Source organism: Panulirus ornatus, chromosome 52, assembly GCF_036320965.1.
Source record: "Panulirus ornatus isolate Po-2019 chromosome 52, ASM3632096v1, whole genome shotgun sequence".
NCBI classification, from domain to species: Eukaryota; Metazoa; Arthropoda; class Malacostraca; order Decapoda; family Palinuridae; genus Panulirus; species Panulirus ornatus.
The window spans coordinates 12,946,521-12,971,147 of NC_092275.1; the positions used below are offsets into that span (position 1 = coordinate 12,946,521).

The 24,627-nt window shown below is 41.4% G+C and overlaps 1 protein-coding gene across 2 annotated transcripts in view; it reads left to right on the top strand.

Annotated features, from left to right (window-relative positions):
* ValRS (Valyl-tRNA synthetase) overlaps window positions 1-24,627 on the top strand; it is a 134,988-nt gene that overhangs the window by 62,559 nt on the left and 47,802 nt on the right. For both annotated transcript variants that reach the window (XM_071692200.1, XM_071692201.1), the window contains exons 12-13: window positions 1,301-1,409; window positions 22,094-22,244. In XM_071692200.1, coding sequence (XP_071548301.1) covers window positions 1,301-1,409; window positions 22,094-22,244 — 260 coding nt within the window. The remainder of the gene's footprint in view (window positions 1-1,300; window positions 1,410-22,093; window positions 22,245-24,627) is intronic.

The window sequence follows — 24,627 nt, forward strand, 5'->3', positions numbered from 1 at the left end:
CGCTTTTTTAATAAATTCCACTGCAATACCATCTAAACCTGCTTCCCTGCAGGCTTTCATCTGCTGCAAAGCTTTTACTACCTCTTCTCTGTTTACCAAACCAATCTCCCTAACCCTCTCACTTTGCACACCACCTCGACCAAAACACCCTATATCTGCTACTCTTATCATCAAACACATTCAACAAACCTTCAAAATACTCACTCCATCTCTTTCTCACATCACCACTACTCGTTATCACCTCCCCATTAGCCCCCTTCACTGATGTTCCCATTTGTTCCCTTGTCTTACACACTTTATTTACCTCCTTCCAAAACATTAAATTTTAGGGAGACTAAAAAGATGTTTTGGAAGGAGGTAAATATTCTATTTATTAAACTTTGTCGCTGTCTCCCGCATTACCGAGGTAGGGCAAGGAAACAGACAAAAGAATAGCCCAAGCCACCCACAAACATATGTATATATAAATGCCCACACATGCACTTATACATACCCTATACATTTCAGCGATACATACAAATGCATTCACAGACATATACACATGTACACATTCATACTTGCTGCCTTCATGCACTCCTGCCGCCATCCTACCACACATGAAATGGCACCCCCCTCCCCCCAAGTGCGCACAAGGTGGTGCTAGGAAAAGACAACAAAGGCTACATTTGTTCACACTCAGTCTCTATCTGTCATGTGTAATGCACCAACACCTTAGCTCCTTTTCCACACTGAGTCCCCACAAAACTTTCCATATTTTACACCAGATGCTTCAAATGCCCTGGTTCAGTTTATTGACAGCATCAAATTTGAGAATTGTTGAAGCCTTTTAGCATAATGTGAAAGAAGAGGAAGTTTGATATAATGAAGATGTAAGTAGTGTAGATATATTTAACAAAGAGGACTTAAATAGTGAATTACACTCAGGTGGATGGGAGATGTTATAAAGTTTACTTATTTGGGTAGGATGTTTTTCATGGAATATTGCTTTAATTCTGAGAACAGTGGAGGCTAGACTGTGGTAGCTCTGAGAGCAGTGGATAGGCTATATTGAACTATCAGATTTTTTGAGGTTTACTTGAAGGAGTTATATAACCCATATTTTTTTGCATGTGAAACATAGATCTGTAACAACAAATTGATGATAATTACCATACATGCACTATTTTCATATTCCACTTAACTGCCAAATACCACTTTTTTAGGAATTTTTTTTTTTTTTTTTCATTGGACAGGGTTGTACTCACAACCACTCAGCAGCCCTGAAAATTTTTCACTATGGTCATATTGGGTATTTTGACAGACAGGTGTATCTTCATGCTATGGTACGAGACGCTCATGGTCGCAAGATGAGCAAGTCACTTGGCAATGTGATTGACCCAATGGATGTAATTTATGGGATTACTTTAAAGGTATGTGTATTCAAAACCTTCACAATTGTACCTGAAACACATTCAGTGCACATAGACGTATTGGAGTGGAAAATGTATTTATAGTTTGAAATATGTAATCCTTGGCACATGAAAATTTTTTTAGAGGATGCCAAAGCAGTAAGGGTAATTGATAGGGAGATGCCTGATTACTATAAAGTCCATAGCAGATTGAGAAACTCAGGATGAGTTGAAGGGTGTAAAGAGTGAGAATGTAATTGGGGGAGAGTAAAAATGATAAGGGTTGAGGCAAATGTGAAGAGATGGTGAACTGAAAAAAAAGGAAACTGATTTTATGAAGTCTGAAAAATGTACTGGAACAGTACTGTCTGTTTGATAAGTTTTAAACATGTCAAGTGAACTTTTTTCTTTTTTTTAGAATGTCAGGTTGATGAGTAGAGTCACTCAGAAATGACAGGTAATGTATGAAATAAAGAATCCTGTCTATCTATCTATAACTCAGATATATGTTCCATCCAGGAGTTCCCTCAGTTGGGTGGCCATAACAGAGATATGTCCATGACTGGTGAAATTCAGTGCTGCTTCTTAAGCCTTTAGTACTTCACCATTAATACCCACTGGCAGAGGGTATCTCCATTTCTACCTACTACTTCTACCTAATAATCCTGCCAAATGCTCCAACCTACTACTTCTACCCATTGCTCCTGCCTAATGCTCCTACCTACTACTGGTACTTAAGTTTTACTTCATGTTCCTGCCTAATATTCCCACCCACTGCTGCTGTCTCTTGCTCTTACCATTTTGCCGAAAGGCAGGGCTAGGGCGTAGTGCTCACTGCAGGAAAATCTTGACTTACAAAGAATGGTTTGTGTAAGTTAAGTGTTAACAGGTTTCATGTGTGACAAGATTTTGTATATTTGAGGACAGAATGCCAGCATTCCATGTGTGGGTGAGGCAGAAAGAAAAGACACTTACCTGGGTTAGAGAAGTACAACTTGACAGTTACTGAAATGCTGGCTAACTATGCAGCTGTCACTAACTCTCCCGATACCCAGGCAGGTAGAATTAGCGATATTAGAATGAGATAGCAAAAAATCTTTAAGCTTAAAATGTACGAGATACAAGAATGAGAAAGAGAGGAGAAGAAGAAAGGGCATTGGAGGGCATGAGAAAGTGAACATGCAGGCAGAAGATGGGTAAGAAATGACAAAACAAAGATGGATTGATAATTAAGAATTAGTAAAATACTAAGCATTCTTCTTCTGTTTCCCATTTTAGAAAGTTAATACAAGGAGGGGAAGATTTCTGGCCCCCCGCTCCTGTCCCCTCTAGTCGCTTTCTACAACACGCGAGGAATACGTGGGAAGTATTCTTGATGGAGAGAGGTGGGTGATTATTGGTGCATATGCACCTGGGACATGAGAAGAAAGATCAAGATAGGCAAGTGTTTTGGGAGCAGCTGAATGAGTGTGTTAGTGGTTTTGATGCACGAGACCGGGTTATAGTGATGGGTGATTTGAATGCAAAGGTGAGTAATGTGGCAGTTGAGGGAATAATTGGTATACATGGGGTGTTCAGTGTTGTAAATGGAAATGGTGAAGAGCTTGTAGATTTATGTGCTGAAAAAGGACTGATGATTGGGAATACCTGGTTTAAAAAGCGAGATATACATAAGTATACTTATGTAAGTAGGAGAGATGGCCAGAGAGCGTTATTGGATTACGTGTTTATTGACAGGCGTGCGAAAGAGAGACTTTTGGATGTTAATGTGCTGAGAGGTGCAACTGGAGGGATGTCTGATCATTATCTTGTGGAGGCTAAGGTGAAGATTTGTATGGGTTTTCAGAAAAGAAGAGTGAATGTTGGGGTGAAGAGGGTGGTGAGAGTAAGTGAGCTTGAGAAGGAGACCTGTGTGAGGAAGTACCAGGAGAGACTGAGTACAGAATGGAAAAAGGTGAGAACAATGGAAGCAAGGGGAGTGGGGGAGGAATGGGATGTATTTAGGGAATCAGTGATGGATTGCGCAAAAGATGCTTGTGGCATGAGAAGAGTGGGAGGTGGGTTGATTAGAAAGGGTAGTGAGTGGTGGGATGAAGAAGTAAGAGTATTAGTGAAAGAGAAGAGAGAGGCATTTGGACGATTTTTGCAGGGAAAAAATGCAGTTGAGTGGGAGATGTATAAAAGAAAGAGACAGGAGGTCAGGAGAAAGGTGCAAGAGGTGAAAAAAAGGGCAAATGAGAGTTGGGGTGAGAGAGTATCATTAAATTTTAGGGAGAATAAAAAGATGTTCTGGAAGGAGGTAAATAAAGTGCTTAAGACAAGGGAGCAAATGGGAACTTCAGTGAAGGGCGCAAATGGGGAGGTGATAACAAGTAGTGGTGATCTGAGAAGGAGATGGAGTGAGTATTTTGAAGGTTTGTTGAATGTGTTTGATGATAGAGTGGCAGATATAGGGTGTTTTGGTCGAGGTGGTGTGCAAAGTGAGAGGGTTAGGGAAAATGATTTGGTAAACAGAGAAGAGGTAGTGAAAGCTTTGCGGAAGATGAAAGCCGGCAAGGCAGCAGGTTTGGATGGTATTGCAGTGGAATTTATTAAAAAAGGGGGTGACTGTATTGTTGACTGGTTGGTAAGGTTATTTAATGTATGTATGACTCATGGTGAGGTGCCTGAGGATTGGCAGAATGCGTGCATAGTGCCATTGTACAAAGGCAAAGGGGATAAGAGTGTGCTCAAATTACAGAGGTATAAGTTTGTTGAGTATTCCTGGTAAATTATATGGGAGGGTATTGATTGAGAGGGTGAAGGCATGTACAGAGCATCAGATTGGGGAAGAGCAGTGTGGTTTCAGAAGTGGTAGAGGATGTGTGGATCAGGTGTTTGCTTTGAAGAATGTATGTGAGAAATACTTAGAAAAGCAAATGGATTTGTATGTAGCATTTATGGATCTGGAGAAGGCATATGATAGAGTTGATAGAGATGCTCTGTGGAAGGTATTAAGAATATATGGTGTGGGAGGAAAGTTGTTAGAAGCAGTGAAAAGTTTTTATCGAGGATGTAAGGCATGTGTACGTGTAGGAAGAGAGGAAAGTGATTGGTTCTCAGTGAATGTAGGTTTGCGGCAGGGGTGTGTGATGTCTCCATGGTTGTTTAATTTGTTTATGGATGGGGTTGTTAGGGAGGTAAATGCAAGAGTTTTGGAAAGAGGGGCAAGTATGAAGTCTGTTGGGGATGAGAGAGCTTGGGAAGTGAGTCAGTTGTTGTTCGCTGATGATACAGCGCTGGTGGCTGATTCATGTGAGAAACTGCAGAAGCTGGTGACTGAGTTTGGTAAAGTGTGTGAAAGAAGAAAGTTAAGAGTAAATGTGAATAAGAGCAAGGTTATTAGGTACAGTAGGGTTGAGGGTCAAGTCAATTGGGAGGTGAGTTTGAATGGAGAAAAACTGGAGGAAGTGAAGTGTTTTAGATATTTGGGAGTGGATCTGGCAGCGGATGGAACCATGGAAGCGGAAGTGGATCATAGGGTGGGGGAGGGGGCAAAAATTCTGGGGGCCTTGAAGAATGTGTGGAAGTCGAGAACATTATCTCGGAAAGCAAAAATGGGTATGTTTGAAGGAATAGTGGTTCCAACAATGTTGTATGGTTGCGAGGCGTGGGCTATGGATAGAGTTGTGCGCAGGAGGATGGATGTGCTGGAAATGAGATGTTTGAGGACAATGTGTGGTGTGAGGTGGTTTGATCGAGTGAGTAACGTAAGGGTAAGAGAGATGTGTGGAAATAAAAAGAGCATGGTTGAGAGAGCAGAAGAGGGTGTTTTGAAGTGGTTTGGGCACATGGAGAGGATGAGTGAGGAAAGATTGACCAAGAGGATATATGTGTCGGAGGTGGAGGGAGCAAGGAGAAGAGGGAGACCAAATTGGAGGTGGAAAGATGGAGTGAAAAAGATTTTGTGTGATCGGGGCCTGAACATGCAGGAGGGTGAAAGGAGGGCAAGGAATAGAGTGAATTGGAGCGATGTGGTATACCGGGGTTGACGTGCTGTCAGTGGATTGAATCAAGGCATGTGAAGCGTCTGGGGTAAACCATGGAGAGCTGTGTAGGTATGTATATTTGCGTGTGTGGACGTATGTATATACATGTGTATGGGGGGGGTTGGGCCATTTCTTTCATCTGTTTCCTTGCGCTACCTCACAAACGCGGGAGACAGCGACAAAGTATAAAGAAAAAAAAAAAAAAAAAAACTAAGCATTCTGTACACAGACATGCAATCTCTGCTTTTCACACACACACATGCATGCATGCACATTCCCAGAGGGTATGGGTGCAGATAAATGGATACAATTAATCCATAGGTAATTCCCATGCTATAATACTGTGCTTAATGTACTGAAAAACATTTGGTATAGTTGTTCATATTGTTATAATAGCTGCAAGTTTGCTGTGTGTGCCATTGAGGGCCTTTGGAATAATAACGAATAGGTATGAACTTTGCTCAAAGGCACAATCATGTGGAATTTATCACATCCTTCTTTTCTGACTTATGATGAATCCAACCAGTCTCTTTTGAAGTGTCTGATGAGTCTACCACATCCAGAGTCCCAGTGGTGGAGGAACTTATGTTTTTGTTTCCATCCAATGAGAAAGCTCTTCCATATTTTTCACATAAGTAATGTCCTACCATTGAGTAATCCTCTTAGTTTGTGATATCACAAATTCCTCCATTGCATAGGAAGTACATCCAGTTCCCATAAGAAGATAAGAAAATGTACTTCTAGTGAAAAGCAATCTACCTATCTACATCTCTGACACTTTTTCCAATTCGAACTTCCTCAAAGGGGTGGCCATGGCAACAGAGTCTCCATAACTAAAGAACTTCAGTACTGCTTCATAGCCGTTAGTGCCTCATCCTTAACAGGCCTCTGGCAGAGGGCAACTCTAGTGTAGTGCTTGCAAAGGCACCTACCTACTGTTCCTATTGACTGCTACTATCTAATGCTCCTACCTATTACTTCTACCTAATGTTTGTGCTTAATGCTCCTGCCTAAATGTTCTTACCTACTACTTTTATCTACTGCTCCTACCATTTCCCCAAAAGGCAGGGTAGCACATAGTGCCAACCACAGGAAAATCTAAAGTTATGAATAATGAACTTTGTGAGTTCAGCGTTGTCAAGCGCTACATATGACAAGAAGTATAGCATAATACAGAGGTGGCAGTGCCTTAGCAATATTTTCTATTTCAGTATCTTACTGTAATATGCACTACCTTGTGGTAAATTATGAAAATTTGTCACAGGCAGGTGATCCTCAGAAATGTCAGGACATTTCAGTTGATGTCTCAGATAACAAAAATTCTTTTGAAAATGTTAATAGGTTCTTTGCACATACTTTATAATTGTGTTTATGGTATTGAACAGGGATAAAGGAAAAAATCACTACCCACATATATCTTGCATTTCTTAAAAGGCAGTTAACATGGCCAGAAGCTAGGGGCTGGAAATCTTCCCCTCATTTATCACTACTTTCCAGAAGTAGAAACGGAAGGAGCTAGGAGATGATTTTTTTTTGAAGGTCCAGTCATCTGTTCCAGATGCTACCTTGTTATGGTGGGAAACAGTGAACAGGTATAAAATAATTGGTAGAATATTGTATTCTTTTCTTGTCATTACAGTACTGCAGTATTGACTTTGGTTCTCCCTTGGTGTGATTGCATAAGTTTAACATCCATGAATATGATATGTATATAAAAAGGGGAGAATTTTTATGTAACATTCTGGTGTGTACATTAAAAGAAAGAAATTTGAATAAGGAAAAACTGATTTATTCCATCTGTATTCCTTGATATGCCACTAACCTAGGTTATTTATTTATTTATTGATTTATTTTGCTTTGTCACTGTCTCCCGCATTTGCAAGGTAGCACAAGGAAACAGATGAAAGAAATGGCCCAACCCACCCCCATACACATGTATATGCATACACATCCACACACGCAAATATACATACACATACATCTCAATGTACACATATATATACACACACAGACACATACATATATACCCATGCACACAGTCCACACTGTCTGCCTTTATTCATTCCCATCGCCACCTCACCACACATGGAATACCATCCCCCTCCCCCCTCATGTGTGCGAGGTAGCACTAGGAAAAGACAACAAAGGCCCCATTCGTTCACACTCAGTCTCTAGCTGTCATGCAATAATGCCCGAAACCACAGCTCCCTTTCCACATCCAGGCCCCACACAACTTTCCATGGTTTACCCCAGACGCTTCACATGCCCTGATTTAATCCACTGACAGCACGTCAACCCCGGTATACCACATCGATCCAATTCACTCTATTCCTTGCCCGCCTTTCACCCTCCTGCATGTTCAGGCCCCGATCACTCAAAATCTTTTTCACTCCATCTTTCCACCTCCAATTTGGTCTCCCACTTCTCCTCGTTCCCTCCACCTCTGACACATATATCCTGTTGGTCAATCTTTCCTCACTCATTCTCTCCATGTGCCCAAACCATTTCAAAACACCCTCTTCTGCTCTCTCAACCACACTCTTTTTATTTCCACACATCTCTCTTACCCTTACATTACTTACTCGATCAAACCACCTCACACCACACATTGTCCTCAAACATCTCATTTCCAGCACATCCACCCTCCTGCATACAACTCTATCCATAGCCCACGCCTTGCAACCATACAACATTGTTGGAACCACTAGTCCTTCAAACATACCCATTTTTGCTTTTGGAGATAATGTTCTCGACTTTCACACATTCTTCAAGGCTCCCAGGATTTTCACCCCCTCCCCCACCCTATGATTCACTTCTGCTTCCATGGTTCCATCCGCTGCCAGATCCACTCCCAGATATCTAAAGCACTTTACTTCCTCCAGTTTTTCTCCATTCAAACTTACCTCCCAATTGACTTGACCCTCAACCCTACTGTACCTAATAACCTTGCTCTTATTCACATTTACTCTTAACTTTCTTCTTTCACACACTTTACCAAACTCAGTCACCACCTTCTGCAGTTTCTCACATGAATCAGCCACCAGCGCTGTATCATCAGCAAACAACAACTGACTCACTTCCCAAGCTCTCTCATCCACAACAGACTTCATACTTGCCCCTCTTTCCAAAACTCTTGCATTCACCTCCCTAACAACCCCATCCATAAACAAATTAAACAACCATGGAGACATCACACACCCCTGCCACAAACCTACATTCACTGAGAACCAATCACTTTCCTCTCTTCCTACACGTGCACATGCCTTACATCCTCGATAAAAACTTTTCACTGCTTCTAACAACTTGCCTCCCACACCATATATTCTTAATACCTTCCACAGAGCATCTCTATCAACTCTATCATATGCCTTCTTCAGATCCATAAATGCTACATACAAATCCATTTGCTTTTCTAAGTATTTCTCACATACATTCTTCAAAGCAAACACCTGATCCACACATCCTCCACCACTTCTGAAACCACACTGCTCTTCCCCAATCTGATGCTCTGTACATGCCTTCACCCTCTCAATCAATACCCTCCCATATGATTTACCAGGAATACTCAACAAACTTATGTTCTGGAAGGAGGTAAATAAAGTGCGTAAGACAAGGGAACAAATGGGAACTTCAGTGAAGGGCGCAAATGGGGAGGTGATAACAAGTAGTGGTGATGTGAGAAGGAGATGGAATGAGTATTTTGAAGGTTTGTTGAATGTGTTTGATGATAGAGTGGCAGATATAGGGTATTTTGGTCGAGGTGGTGTGTAAAGTGAGAGGGTTAGGGAAAATGATTTGGTAAACAGAGAAGAGGTAGTAAAAGCTTTGCAGAATATGAAAGCCGGCAAGGCAGCAGGTTTGGATGGTATTGCAGTGGAATCTATTAAAAAAGGGGGTGACTGTATTGTTGACTGGTTGGTAAGGTTATTTAATGTATGTATGACTCATGGTGAGGTGCCTGAGGATTGGCGGAATGCGTGCATAGTGCCATTGTACGAAGGCAAAGGGGATAAGAGTGAGTGCTCAAATTACAGGTTATTTATATGTATATAAAAAAGGGAGATGGAGAGAATATTTTGAAGGTTTGTTGAATGTGTTTGATGATAGAGTGGCAGATATAGGGTTTTTTTGGTAGAGGTGGTGTGCGAAGTGAGAGGGTCAGGGCGAATGGTTTGGTGAACAGAGGAGAGGTAGTGAAAGCATTGCGGAAGATGAAGGCCAGCAAGGCAGCAGGTTTGGATAGTATTGCAGTGGAATTTATTAAAAAAGGGGGTGACTGTGTTTTTGACTGGTCGGTAAGGATATTCATTGTGTGTATGGATCATGGTGAAGTGCGTGAGGATTGTCGGAATGCATACATAGTGCCATTGTACAAAGGCAAAGGGGATAAAGTTGAGTGTTCAAATTACAGAGGTATAAGGTTGTTGAGTGTTCCAGGGAAATTATATGGGAGGGTATTGATTGAGAGGGTAAAGGCATGTACAGAACCTCAGATTGGGGAAGAGCAGTGTGGTTTCAGAAGTGGTAAACGATGTGTGGACCAGGTGTTTGCTTTGAAGAATGTATGTGAGATATACTGGAAAAACAAATGGATTTGTATGTAGCATTTATGGATCTAGAGAAGGCATATGATAGAGTTGATAGAGATGCTTTGTGAAAGTTATGAAGAGTATATGGTGTGGGAGGTAAGTTCCTAGAAGCAGTGAAAAGTTTATATCAAGGATGTAAAGTATGTGTACAAGTTTGAAGAGAGGAAAGTGATAGTTTCCCAGTGAATGTCGGTTTGCGGCAGGGGTTTGTGATGTCTCCATGGTTGTTTAATTTGTTTATGGATGGGGTTGTTGGGGGGTGGGGGGGGGATGTAAGAGTTTTGGATAGAGGGGCAAGTTTGCAGTCTGTTGTGGTTGAGAGGGCTTGGGAAGTGAGACAGTTGTTGTTCACTGATGATACATCGCTAGTGGCTGATTCAGGTGATAAACTGCAGATGTTGGTGACTGAGTTTGGTAAAGTGTGTGGAAGAAGAAAGCTGAGAGTAAATGTGAATAAGAGCAAGGTTATAAGGTTCAGTAGGGTTGAGGGACAAGTTAATTGGGAGGTAAGTTTGAATGGAGAAAAACTGAAGGAAGTGAAGTGTTTTAGATATCTAGGAGTGGATTTGGCAGTGGGTGGAACCATGGAAGTGGAAGTGAGTCACAGGATGGGGGAGAGGGCGAAGGTTCTGGGAGTGTTGAAGAATGTGTGGAAGGCGAGAACGTTATCTCAGAGAGCAAGAATGGGTATGTTTGAGGGAATAGGGGTTCCAACAATGTTATATGGTTGCGAGGCATAGGCTATAGATAAGGTTGTGCAGAGGAGGGTGGATATGTTGGAAATGAAATGTTTGAGGACAATATGTAGTGGGAGGTGGTTTGATAGAGATGCTTTGTGGAAGTTATTAAGAGTATATGGTGTGGGAGGTAAGTTGCTAGAAGCAGTGAAAAGTTTATATCAAGGATGTAAAGCATGTGTGCAAGTTCCATGGTTTACCCCAGACGCTTCACATGCCCTGGGTTAATCCATTGACAGCACATCGACCCCAGTATACCACATTGTTCCAAACCACTCTATTCCTTGCACGTCTTTCACCCTCTTGCATGTTCAGGCCCCGATCGTTCAAAATCTTTGTCACTCCATCCTTCCACCTCCAAGTTGGTCTCCCACTTCTCCTCGTTCCCTCCACCTCTGACACATATATCCTCTTGGTCAATCTTTCCTTACTCATTCTCTCCATGTGACCAAACCATTTCAAAACACCCTCTTCTGCTCTCTCAACCACACTTTTTTATTACCACACATATCTCTTACCCTTTCATTACTTACTCGGTCAAACTACCTCACACCACATATTGTCCTCAAACATCTCATTCCAGCACATCCACCCTCCTCCACACAACTCTATCTATAGCCCACGCTTCGCAGCCATATAACATTGTCGGAACCACTATTCCTTCAAACATACCCATTTTTGCTTTCCGAGTTAATGTCCTTGCCTTCCACACATTTTTCAACGCTCCCAGAACCTTTGCCCCCTCCCCCACCCTGTGACTCACTTCTGCTTCCATGGTTCCATCCGGTGCCAAATCCACTTCCAGATATCTAAAACACTTCACTTCCTCCAGTGTTTCTCCATTCAAACTTACCTCCCAATTGACTTGTCCTTCAACCCTACTGAACCTTATAACCTTGCTCTTATTCACATTTGCTCTCAGCTTTCTTCTTTCACACACTATACCAAACTCAGTCACCAGTTTCAGCAGTTTCTCACCCAAATCAGCCACCAGCGCTGTATCATCAGCGAACAACAACTTACTCACTTCCCAAGCTCTCTCATCCACAACAGACTGCATACTTGCCCCTCTCTCCAAAACTCTTGCATTCACCTCCCCAACAACCCCATCCAAAAACAAATTAAACAACCATGGAGACATTACTCACCCCTGCCGCAAACCGACATTCACTGAGAACCATTCACTCTCCACTCATCCTACTTGTACACAAGCCTCACATCCTCGATAAAAACTTTTCACTGCTTCTAACAACTTGCCTCCCACAGAGTTGCTTTGTGGAAGGTATATGGGTTGTTTCTATGTATATAAAAAGGGGAGAAAGTTAAAGGAATTTCTCATTTTATATACATATAAATAAACCAGATTAGTGGCATATCAGATTAGATTAAATTAGATTGAATTTGGGGGATGCTATTTCATGTTTGGCAGGGTGGCAACGGGAATAGAGGAAGGCAGCAAGTATGAATATGTACATGTGTTTATATGTTTGTGTATGTATATGTATATATGTATATGTTGAAATGTATAGGTATGTATATGTGCGTGTGAGGACATTTATGTATATACATGTGTATGAGGGTGGGTTTGGCCATTCTTTCGTCTGTTTCCTTGTGCTACCTCGTTAACGCAGGAGACCGATTAAGTATAATAAATAAATAGAAGAAAGTTTTTATCAAGGATGTAATGCATGTGTACAAGTAGAAAGAGAGGAAAGTGATTGGTTCTCAGTGAATGTTGGTTTGTGGTAGGGGTGCATAATGTCTCCATGGTTGTTTGATTTGTTTATGGATAGGGTTGTTACGGAGGTGAAAGCAAGAGTTTTGGAAAGAGGGGCAAGTATGCTGTCTGTTGTGGATGAGAGGGCTTGGGAAGTGAGTCATTTGTTGTTCACTGATGATACAGCACTGGTGGCTGATTCGGGTGAGAAACTGCAGAAGTTGGTGACTGAGTTTGGTAAAAAGTGTGAAAAAAGAAAGCTGAGAGTAAATGTGAATATGAGCAAGGTAATTAGGTTCAGTAGGGTTTAGGGACAAGTTGATAGGGAGGTAAGTTTGAATGGAGAAAAACTGGAGGAAGTGAAGTGTTTTAGATATATGGGAGTGGATTTGGCAGCGGATGGAACCATGGAAGCGGAAGTGAGTCACAGGGTGGAGGAGGAGGCAAAGGTTCTGGGAGTGTTGAAGAATGTGTGGAAGGCGAGAACATTATCTCGGAGCACAAAAATGGGTATGTTTGAAGGAATAGGGGTTCCAACAATGTTATGTGGTTGTGAGGCATGGGCTATAGATACGGTTGTGCAAAGGAGGGTGGAGATTTTGGAAATGAAATGTTTGAGGACAGTATGTGGTGTGAGGTGGTTTGATTAAGTGATGAAAGGGTAAGAGAGATGTGTGGTAATAAAAAGAGTGTGGTTGAAAGTTACAGAAGAGGGTTTATTGAAATGGTTTGATCACCTGGAGAGAATGAGTGAGGAAAGATTGACAAAGAGGATATATGTGTCAGAGGTGGAGGGAACAAGGAGAAGTGGGAGACCAAATTGGAGATGGAAAGATGGAGTGAAAAAGATTTTGAGTGATCGTGGCCTGAACATACAGGAATGTGAAAGGTGTGTAAGGAATCGAGTGAATTGGAACGATGTGGTATACCGGGTTGACGTGCTGTCAGTGGATTGAATCAAGGCATGTGAAGCGTCTGGGGTAAACCATGGAGAGCTGTGTAGGTATGTATATTTGCGTGTGTGGACGTATGTATATACATGTGTATGGGGGGGTTGGGCCATTTCTTTCATCTGTTTCCTTGCGCTACCTCACAAATGCGGGAGACAGCGACAAAGTATAAAGAAAAAAAAAAAAAAAAAACTAAGCATTCTGTACACAGACATGCAATCTCTGCTTTTCACACACACACATGCATGCATGCACATTCCCAGAGGGTATGGGTGCAGATAAATGGATACAATTAATCCATAGTAATTCCCATGCTATAATACTGTGCTTAATGTACTGAAAAACATTGGTATAGTTGTTCATATTGTTATAATAGCTGCAAGTTTGCTTGTGTGCCATTGAGGGCCTTTGGAATAATAACGAATAGGTATGAACTTTGCTCAAAGGCACAATCATGTGGAATTTATCACATCCTTCTTTTCTGACTTATGATGAATCCAACCAGTCTCTTTTGAAGTGTCTGATGAGTCTACCACATCCAGAGTCCCAGTGGTGGAGGAACTTATGTTTTTGTTTCCATCCAATGAGAAAGCTCTTCCATATTTTTCACATAAGTAATGTCCTACCATTGAGTAATCCTCTTAGTTTGTGATATCACAAATTCCTCCATTGCATAGGAAGTACATCCAGTTCCCATAAGAAGATAAGAAAATGTACTTCTAGTGAAAAGCAATCTACCTATCTACATCTCTGACACTTTTTCCAATTCGAACTTCCTCAAAGGGGTGGCCATGGCAACAGTCTCCATAACTAAAGAACTTCAGTACTGCTTCATAGCCGTTAGTGCCTCATCCTTGACAGGCCTCTGGCAGAGGGCAACTCTAGTGTAGTGCTTGCAAAGGCACCTACCTACTGTTCCTATTGACTGCTACTATCTAATGCTCCTACCTATTACTTCTACCTAATGTTTGTGCTTAATGCTCCTGCCTAAATGTTCTTACCTACTACTTTTATCTACTGCTCCTACCATTTCCCCAAAAGGCAGGGTAGCACATAGTGCCAACCACAGGAAAATCTAAAGTTATGAATAATGAACTTTGTGAGTTCAGCGTTGTCAAGCGCTACATATGACAAGAAGTATAGCATAATACAGAGGTGGCAGTGCCTTAGCAATATTTTCTATTTCAGTATCTTACTGTAATATGCACTACCTTGTGGTAAATTATGAAAATTTGTCACAGGCAGGTGATCCTCAGAAATGTCAGGACATTTCAGTTGATGTCTCAGATAACAAAAATTCTTTTGAAAATGTTAATAGGTTCTTTGCACATACTTTATAATTGTGTTTATGGTATTGAACAGGGATAAAGGAAAAAATCACTACCCACATATATCTTGCATTTCTTAAAAGGCAGTTAACATGGCCAGAAGCTAGGGGCTGGAAATCTTCCCCTCATTTATCACTACTTTCCAGAAGTAGAAACGGAAGGAGCTAGGAGATGATTTTTTTTTGAAGGTCCAGTCATCTGTTCCAGATGCTACCTTGTTATGGTGGGAAACAGTGAACAGGTATAAAATAATTGGTAGAATATTGTATTCTTTTCTTGTCATTACAGTACTGCAGTATTGACTTTGGTTCTCCCTTGGTGTGATTGCATAAGTTTAACATCCATGAATATGATATGTATATAAAAAGGGGAGAATTTTTATGTAACATTCTGGTGTGTACATTAAAAGAAAGAAATTTGAATAAGGAAAAACTGATTTATTCCATCTGTATTCCTTGATATGCCACTAACCTAGGTTATTTATTTATTTATTGATTTATTTTGCTTTGTCACTGTCTCCCGCATTTGCAAGGTAGCACAAGGAAACAGATGAAAGAAATGGCCCAACCCACCCCCATACACATGTATATGCATACACATCCACACACGCAAATATACATACACATACATCTCAATGTACACATATATATACACACACAGACACATACATATATACCCATGCACACAGTCCACACTGTCTGCCTTTATTCATTCCCATCGCCACCTCACCACACATGGAATACCATCCCCCTCCCCCCTCATGTGTGCGAGGTAGCACTAGGAAAAGACAACAAAGGCCCCATTCGTTCACACTCAGTCTCTAGCTGTCATGCAATAATGCCCGAAACCACAGCTCCCTTTCCACATCCAGGCCCCACACAACTTTCCATGGTTTACCCCAGACGCTTCACATGCCCTGATTTAATCCACTGACAGCACGTCAACCCCGGTATACCACATCGATCCAATTCACTCTATTCCTTGCCCGCCTTTCACCCTCCTGCATGTTCAGGCCCCGATCACTCAAAATCTTTTTCACTCCATCTTTCCACCTCCAATTTGGTCTCCCACTTCTCCTCGTTCCCTCCACCTCTGACACATATATCCTGTTGGTCAATCTTTCCTCACTCATTCTCTCCATGTGCCCAAACCATTTCAAAACACCCTCTTCTGCTCTCTCAACCACACTCTTTTTATTTCCACACATCTCTCTTACCCTTACATTACTTACTCGATCAAACCACCTCACACCACACATTGTCCTCAAACATCTCATTTCCAGCACATCCACCCTCCTGCATACAACTCTATCCATAGCCCACGCCTTGCAACCATACAACATTGTTGGAACCACTAGTCCTTCAAACATACCCATTTTTGCTTTTGGAGATAATGTTCTCGACTTTCACACATTCTTCAAGGCTCCCAGGATTTTCACCCCCTCCCCCACCCTATGATTCACTTCCGCTTCCATGGTTCCATCCGCTGCCAGATCCACTCCCAGATATCTAAAGCACTTTACTTCCTCCAGTTTTTCTCCATTCAAACTTACCTCCCAATTAACTTGACCCTCAACCCTACTGTACCTAATAACCTTGCTCTTATTCACATTTACTCTTAACTTTCTTCTTTCACACACTTTACCAAACTCAGTCACCAGCTTCTGCAGTTTCTCACATGAATCAGCCACCAGCGCTGTATCATCAGCAAACAACAACTGACTCACTTCCCAAGCTCTCTCATCCACAACAGACTTCATACTTGCCCCTCTTTCCAAAACTCTTGCATTCACCTCCCTAACAACCCCATCCATAAACAAATTAAACAACCATGGAGACATCACACACCCCTGCCACAAACCTACATTCACTGAGAACCAATCACTTTCCTCTCTTCCTACACGTGCACATGCCTTACATCCTCGATAAAAACTTTTCACTGCTTCTAACAACTTGCCTCCCACACCATATATTCTTAATACCTTCCACAGAGCATCTCTATCAACTCTATCATATGCCTTCTTCAGATCCATAAATGCTACATACAAATCCATTTGCTTTTCTAAGTATTTCTCACATACATTCTTCAAAGCAAACACCTGATCCACACATCCTCCACCACTTCTGAAACCACACTGCTCTTCCCCAATCTGATGCTCTGTACATGCCTTCACCCTCTCAATCAATACCCTCCCATATGATTTACCAGGAATACTCAACAAACTTATGTTCTGGAAGGAGGTAAATAAAGTGCGTAAGACAAGGGAACAAATGGGAACTTCAGTGAAGGGCGCAAATGGGGAGGTGATAACAAGTAGTGGTGATGTGAGAAGGAGATGGAATGAGTATTTTGAAGGTTTGTTGAATGTGTTTGATGATAGAGTGGCAGATATAGGGTATTTTGGTCGAGGTGGTGTGTAAAGTGAGAGGGTTAGGGAAAATGATTTGGTAAACAGAGAAGAGGTAGTAAAAGCTTTGCAGAATATGAAAGCCGGCAAGGCAGCAGGTTTGGATGGTATTGCAGTGGAATCTATTAAAAAAGGGGGTGACTGTATTGTTGACTGGTTGGTAAGGTTATTTAATGTATGTATGACTCATGGTGAGGTGCCTGAGGATTGGCGGAATGCGTGCATAGTGCCATTGTATGAAGGCAAAGGGGATAAGAGTGAGTGCTCAAATTACAGGTTATTTATATGTATATAAAAAAGGGAGATGGAGAGAGTATTTTGAAGGTTTGTTGAATGTGTTTGATGATAGAGTGGCAGATATAGGGTTTTTTTGGTAGAGGTGGTGTGCGAAGTGAGAGGGTCAGGGCGAATGGTTTGGTGAACAGAGGAGAGGTAGTGAAAGCATTGCGGAAGATGAAGGCCAGCAAGGCAGCAGGTTTGGATAGTATTGCAGTGGAATTTATTAAAAAAGGGGGTGACTGTGTTTTTGACTGGTCGGTAAGGATATTCATTGTGTGTATGGATCATGGTGAAGTGCGTGAGGATTGTCGGAATGCATACATAGTGCCATTGTACAAAGGCAAAGGGGATAAAGTTGAGTGTTCAAATTACAGAGGTATAAGGTTGTTGAGTGTTCCAGGGAAATTATATGGGAGGGTATTGATTGAGAGGGTAAAGGCATGTACAGAACCTCAGATTGGGGAAGAGCAGTGTGGTTTCAGAAGTGGTAAACGATGTGTGGACCAGGTGTTTGCTTTGAAGAATGTATGTGAGATATACTGGAAAAACAAATGGATTTGTATGTAGCATTTATGGATCTAGAGAAGGCATATGATAGAGTTGATAGAGATGCTTTGTGAAAGTTATGAAGAGTATATGGTGTGGGAGGTAAGTTCCTAGAAGCAGTGAAAAGTTTATATCAAGGATGTAAAGTATGTGTACAAGTTTGAAGAGAGGAAAGTGATAGTTTCCCAGTGAATGTCGGTTTGCGGCAGGGGTTTGTGATGTCTCCATGGTTGTTTAATTTGTTTATGGATGGGGTTGTTGGGGGGTGGGGGGGGGATGTAAGAGTTTTGGATAGAGGGGCAAGTTTGCAGTCTGTTGTGGTTGAGAGGGCTTGGGAAGTGAGACAGTTGTTGTTCACTGATGATACATCGCTAGTGGCTGATTCAGGTGATAAACTGCAGATGTTGGTGACTGAGTTTGGTAAAGTGTGTGGAAGAAGAAAGCTGAGAGTAAATGTGAATAAGAGCAAGGTTATAAGGTTCAGTAGGGTTGAGGGACAAGTTAATTGGGAGGTAAGTTTGAATGGAGAAAAACTGAAGGAAGTGAAGTGTTTTAGATATCTAGGAGTGGATTTGGCAGTGGGTGGAACCATGGAAGTGGAAGTGAGTCACAGGATGGGGGAGAGGGCGAAGGTTCTGGGAGTGTTGAAGAATGTGTGGAAGGCGAGAACGTTATCTCAGAGAGCAAGAATGGGTATGTTTGAGGGAATAGGGGTTCCAACAATGTTATATGGTTGCGAGGCATAGGCTATAGATAAGGTTGTGCAGAGGAGGGTGGATATGTTGGAAATGAAATGTTTGAGGACAATATGTAGTGGGAGGTGGTTTGATAGAGATGCTTTGTGGAAGTTATTAAGAGTATATGGTGTGGGAGGTAAGTTGCTAGAAGCAGTGAAAAGTTTATATCAAGGATGTAAAGCATGTGTGCAAGTTCCATGGTTTACCCCAGACGCTTCACATGCCCTGGGTTAATCCATTGACAGCACATCGACCCCAGTATACCACATTGTTCCAAACCACTCTATTCCTTGCACGTCTTTCACCCTCTTGCATGTTCAGGCCCCGATCGTTCAAAATCTTTGTCACTCCATCCTTCCACCTCCAAGTTGGTCTCCCACTTCTCCTCGTTCCCTCCACCTCTGACACATATATCCTCTTGGTCAATCTTTCCTTACTCATTCTCTCCATGTGACCAAACCATTTCAAAACACCCTCTTCTGCTCTCTCAACCACACTTTTTTATTACCACACATATCTCTTACCCTTTCATTACTTACTCGGTCAAACTACCTCACACCACATATTGTCCTCAAACATCTCATTCCAGCACATCCACCCTCCTCCACACAACTCTATCTATAGCCCACGCTTCGCAGCCATATAACATTGTCGGAACCACTATTCCTTCAAACATACCCATTTTTGCTTTCCGAGTTAATGTCCTTGCCTTCCACACATTTTTCAACGCTCCCAGAACCTTTGCCCCCTCCCCCACCCTGTGACTCACTTCTGCTTCCATGGTTCCATCCGGTGCCAAATCCACTTCCAGATGTCTAAAACACTTCACTTCCTCCAGTGTTTCTCCATTCAAACTTACCTCCCAATTGACTTGTCCTTCAACCCTACTGAACCTTATAACCTTGCTCTTATTCACATTTGCTCTCAGCTTTCTTCTTTCACACACTATACCAAACTCAGTCACCAGTTTCAGCAGTTTCTCACCCAAATCAGCCACCAGCGCTGTATCATCAGCGAACAACAACTTACTCACTTCCCAAGCTCTCTCATCCACAACAGACTGCATACTTGCCCCTCTCTCCAAAACTCTTGCATTCACCTCCCCAACAACCCCATCCAAAAACAAATTAACAACCATGGAGACATTACTCACCCCTGCCGCAAACCGACATTCACTGAGAACCATTCACTCTCCACTCATCCTACTTGTACACAAGCCTCACATCCTCGATAAAAACTTTTCACTGCTTCTAACAACTTGCCTCCCACAGAGTTGCTTTGTGGAAGGTATATGGGTTGTTTCTATGTATATAAAAAGGGGAGAAAGTTAAAGGAATTTCTCATTTTATATACATATAAATAAACCAGATTAGTGGCATATCAGATTAGATTAAATTAGATTGAATTTGGGGGATGCTATTTCATGTATGGCAGGGTGGCAACGGGAATAGAGGAAGGCAGCAAGTATGAATATGTACATGTGTTTATATGTTTGTGTATGTATATGTATATATGTATATGTTGAAATGTATAGGTATGTATATGTGCGTGTGAGGACATTTATGTATATACATGTGTATGAGGGTGGGTTTGGCCATTCTTTCGTCTGTTTCCTTGTGCTACCTCGTTAACGCAGGAGACCGATTAAGTATAATGAATAAATAGAAAAAAGTTTTTATCAAGGATGTAATGCATGTGTACAAGTAGAAAGAGAGGAAAGTGATTGGTTCTCAGTGAATGTTGGTTTGTGGTAGGGGTGCATAATGTCTCCATGGTTGTTTGATTTGTTTATGGATAGGGTTGTTACGGAGGTGAAAGCAAGAGTTTTGGAAAGAGGGGCAAGTATGCTGTCTGTTGTGGATGAGAGGGCTTGGGAAGTGAGTCATTTGTTGTTCACTGATGATACAGCACTGGTGGCTGATTCGGGTGAGAAACTGCAGAAGTTGGTGACTGAGTTTGGTAAAAAGTGTGAAAAAAGAAAGCTGAGAGTAAATGTGAATATGAGCAAGGTAATTAGGTTCAGTAGGGTTTAGGGACAAGTTGATAGGGAGGTAAGTTTGAATGGAGAAAAACTGGAGGAAGTGAAGTGTTTTAGATATATGGGAGTGGATTTGGCAGCGGATGGAACCATGGAAGCGGAAGTGAGTCACAGGGTGGAGGAGGAGGCAAAGGTTCTGGGAGTGTTGAAGAATGTGTGGAAGGCGAGAACATTATCTCGGAGCACAAAAATGGGTGTGTTTGAAGGAATAGGGGTTCCAACAATGTTATGTGGTTGTGAGGCATGGGCTATAGATACGGTTGTGCAAAGGAGGGTGGAGATTTTGGAAATGAAATGTTTGAGGACAGTATGTGGTGTGAGGTGGTTTGATTAAGTGATGAAAGGGTAAGAGAGATGTGTGGTAATAAAAAGAGTGTGGTTGAAAGTTACAGAAGAGGGTTTATTGAAATGGTTTGATCACCTGGAGAGAATGAGTGAGGAAAGATTGACAAAGAGGATATATGTGTCAGAGGTGGAGGGAACAAGGAGAAGTGGAAGACCAAATTGGAGATGGAAAGATGGAGTGAAAAAGATTTTGAGTGATCGTGGCCTGAACATACAGGAATGTGAAAGGTGTGTAAGGAATCGAGTGAATTGGAACAATGTGGTATACTGGGGTGGATGTACTGTCAATGGATTGAACCATGGCATGTGAAGCGCCTGGGGTAAACCATGGAAAGTTTTGTAGGGCCTGGATGTGGAAATGGAGCTGTGGTTTCGGTGCATTACACATGACAGCTAGATACTGAGTGTGAACGAATGTGGCCATTGTTGTCTTTTCCTCACGCTACCTCATGCGCGAGGTGGGGGGTGTGCTGTTTTTCATGTGTGGTGGAGTGGCGACAGATGGATGAAGGCAGCAGGTGTGAATGTGTACATGTGTATATATGTATATGTCTCTGTATGTATATGTATGTATACGTTTAATGTATAGGTATGTATATGTGTGTTTGTGGGTGTTTATGTATATACATGTGTATTTGGGTTGGTTGGGCCATTCTTTCCTCTGTTTCCTTGCTCTACCTCGCTAACATGGGAGAGTGACTAAGTATAATGAAAATGAATAATAAATGAATATGAATAAGAAGGGGAGAATTTTTATGCAACATTCTAATGCTCACATTAAAAAAAATAGATTTGAATAAGAAAAAACTGATTTAATCCATCTATATTCCTTGATATGCCACTAATTTGGGTTATCATAGACTATGGAGTAGCATGTTCCTTGCTGTCTTAGAACATTTGCTGTTAGTTTGAAACTGTACTAATTCAGTCAGATTTCACTAGTTATATGTTGAAATTGGATATTTGAATTTTTCGTATAAGAATCTGAATTTCTTTTATGACAGGATTTACACAAGCAGCTTGATGAAAATAGTAATTTGGATCCACGTGAAATAGCTAAAGCAAAAGAAGGTCAGAAACAGGACTACCCTCAAGGTATACCCGAGTGTGGTACTGATGCCCTCCGATTTGCCCTATGTGCATACACTTCCCAAGGTAAGCAGATGATGAACTTGAGAATTATTAGCTAAGTGTTTTGTAGTTCCTCTCATAAGTTTCTGTTTGATAATTCTTTTATACTGGGATTAGTTGCAGTTTCCATCTCTTATGTGCAATAAAAGAAAATAAAAAGAATAATTTTCTTTCAAGAAAATTCTCAAAAATTATGATAGATACCTTTGTGCTGGCCTGGTCTAGTGTTTAGTAGAGGCAAGGGTTGAAGTGGTTGAAAACATGTGACAGCACTTGGTAAGAGTGTAAAATGTGGGGGTCTTGTTTCATTCTCTTGAACTTGGTGACACTACTCTTATTTGATCACAGGCATAGTAATGATGGTGAATAACACTTTTATATTCTGAAATATTACAGAACACCCAAAAAATGTATGTGAGAATGGCTTGCATGTGTGGGGAGAATATTGGGGGTTTTGTTTGTTTCTTTCTCATGAATGCAGCTTCACATTCTACTCTTGCTTCATACACCGGCACAATGTATGTAGTGAATAAAGTGGATATATTGAGAAATATGACACTGCCCTGAAAATGGGTGTAAGGAAGGGAAATGGCTGGCAGATGAGGGTTGGATGTTTGAGATGTTTTTTCTTTGGAAATATTCTAGGTCTTTACTATTATCTTTAACTAGAGTCCTTCATCACCCCATGATTACATAAAGAGAAAAGAAAAATTAAGGTGCAGTTTCTGTGTAATTTTTTTGTTGTGAACTAAGGCTGAGTGCAAGGGTGGTGAGGACACCACTGCAGGCTTCCTGTATTTGTAGGGAAAGGATGTACTCCATGGGAGTGAGAAGTTCTATTTATTTGTCTATGTCTCTGATGCCCATTCCCTTAAGGAACTTCTTCAAGGGCTTAGCCATGACAAAAGAGTCTCCATAACTTGTGAAATCCAGTGCTGCTTTTTACTGTTTAGTGCCTCATCCTTAACAGACCAGGCAGAGGGCAACTCTAGCTCATTGTTTCATGCTTAATGATCCAACCTACTAATTCAACCTAATGCTCCCTGCTAATGTTCATACCCAGTACTTATACATAATTTGTTAATATAATGTTCCAGCTTAATGTTCCTTCCTAATACTTCTACCTGTTGCTCCTACCATTTTGCCAGAAGGCAGGGCTAGAGCATAGTGCTCACCTCAGGAAGATCTAGAGTTACGAAGAATGAGTTGGGTGAGGTAAATTTTATCAAGTGTTATGTGTGACATGGAGATATTATATGTTTGTGTGTGTGAATAGAATGTCAGCACTCCATATGTGGGAGAGGCAGAAAGAAATGATGGCTAACTGAGTCAGAGGACTGCAACTTGACAACCACTGAAGTGCTGGCTCACTACACAACCATCACTATCCCTCCCAATACCCAAGCAGATTATAATGTTAATATGTCTGCATCACACATGACAGCTAGAGACTGAGTATGAACGAATGTAGCCATTTTGTCTGCTCCTGGTACTTCCTCACTGAAAGGGGGGCAAGCTATTTCCTGTGTGGCGGGGTAGTGCCGGGAATGGATGAAGGCAGCAAGTATGAATATGTATATGTGTATATATGTATGTTTCTGCAGGAGGGCTGGAAATCCTCTCCTCTCATTTTTAATTTTCCAAAACAAGGAACAGAGAAGGGGGACAAGTGAGGATATTCCCTCAAAGGCTCAGTCCTCTGTTCTTGGCGCTACCTTGCTAACATGGGAAATGGCAAATAGTACGAAAAAAAATATGTTTCTGTGTATGTATATGTATGTATACGTTGATATGTATAGGTATGTATATGTGCATGTGTGGACGTGTATGTATATACATGTATATGTGGGTGGGTTGGGCCATTCTTTCGTCTGTTTCCTTGCGCTACCTCGCTAACGTGGGAGACAGCGACAAAGTATAATAAATATAGTAATAAATAAACGTTGATATATATATATATATATATGTATGTGTGTGTGTATGGGCGTTTATGTATATGTGTGTGTGTGGGTGATTGGGCCATTCTTCGTCTGTTTCCTTGTGCTACCTCGCTGACTCGGGAAACAGCAATTAAGTATAATAAATATATATAGATATAATGTGTATGTGAGTGGTTGGGCCATTCTTTGTCTTTCTTTGTGCTACCTCACTGACACAGGAAACAGCGATTAAGTATAATATATATAATGATATGATATATCTACTTGGTTATTGGCTGCTTACCAGCTACTACTACCATGTGGTGAGATGTACTTTGATGAGATTTCATTCTAGTAATACAACCATGCCAAAGAAGAATGAAGGCTGATGCCTTACATCTTCTCTATTAAGTCTTTGTGGTAGTTGTTAGACCTCTACCAGATATTAAAGAGGACGGAGAGTTTGTTTTCTAAGCCCTCTTTAATTT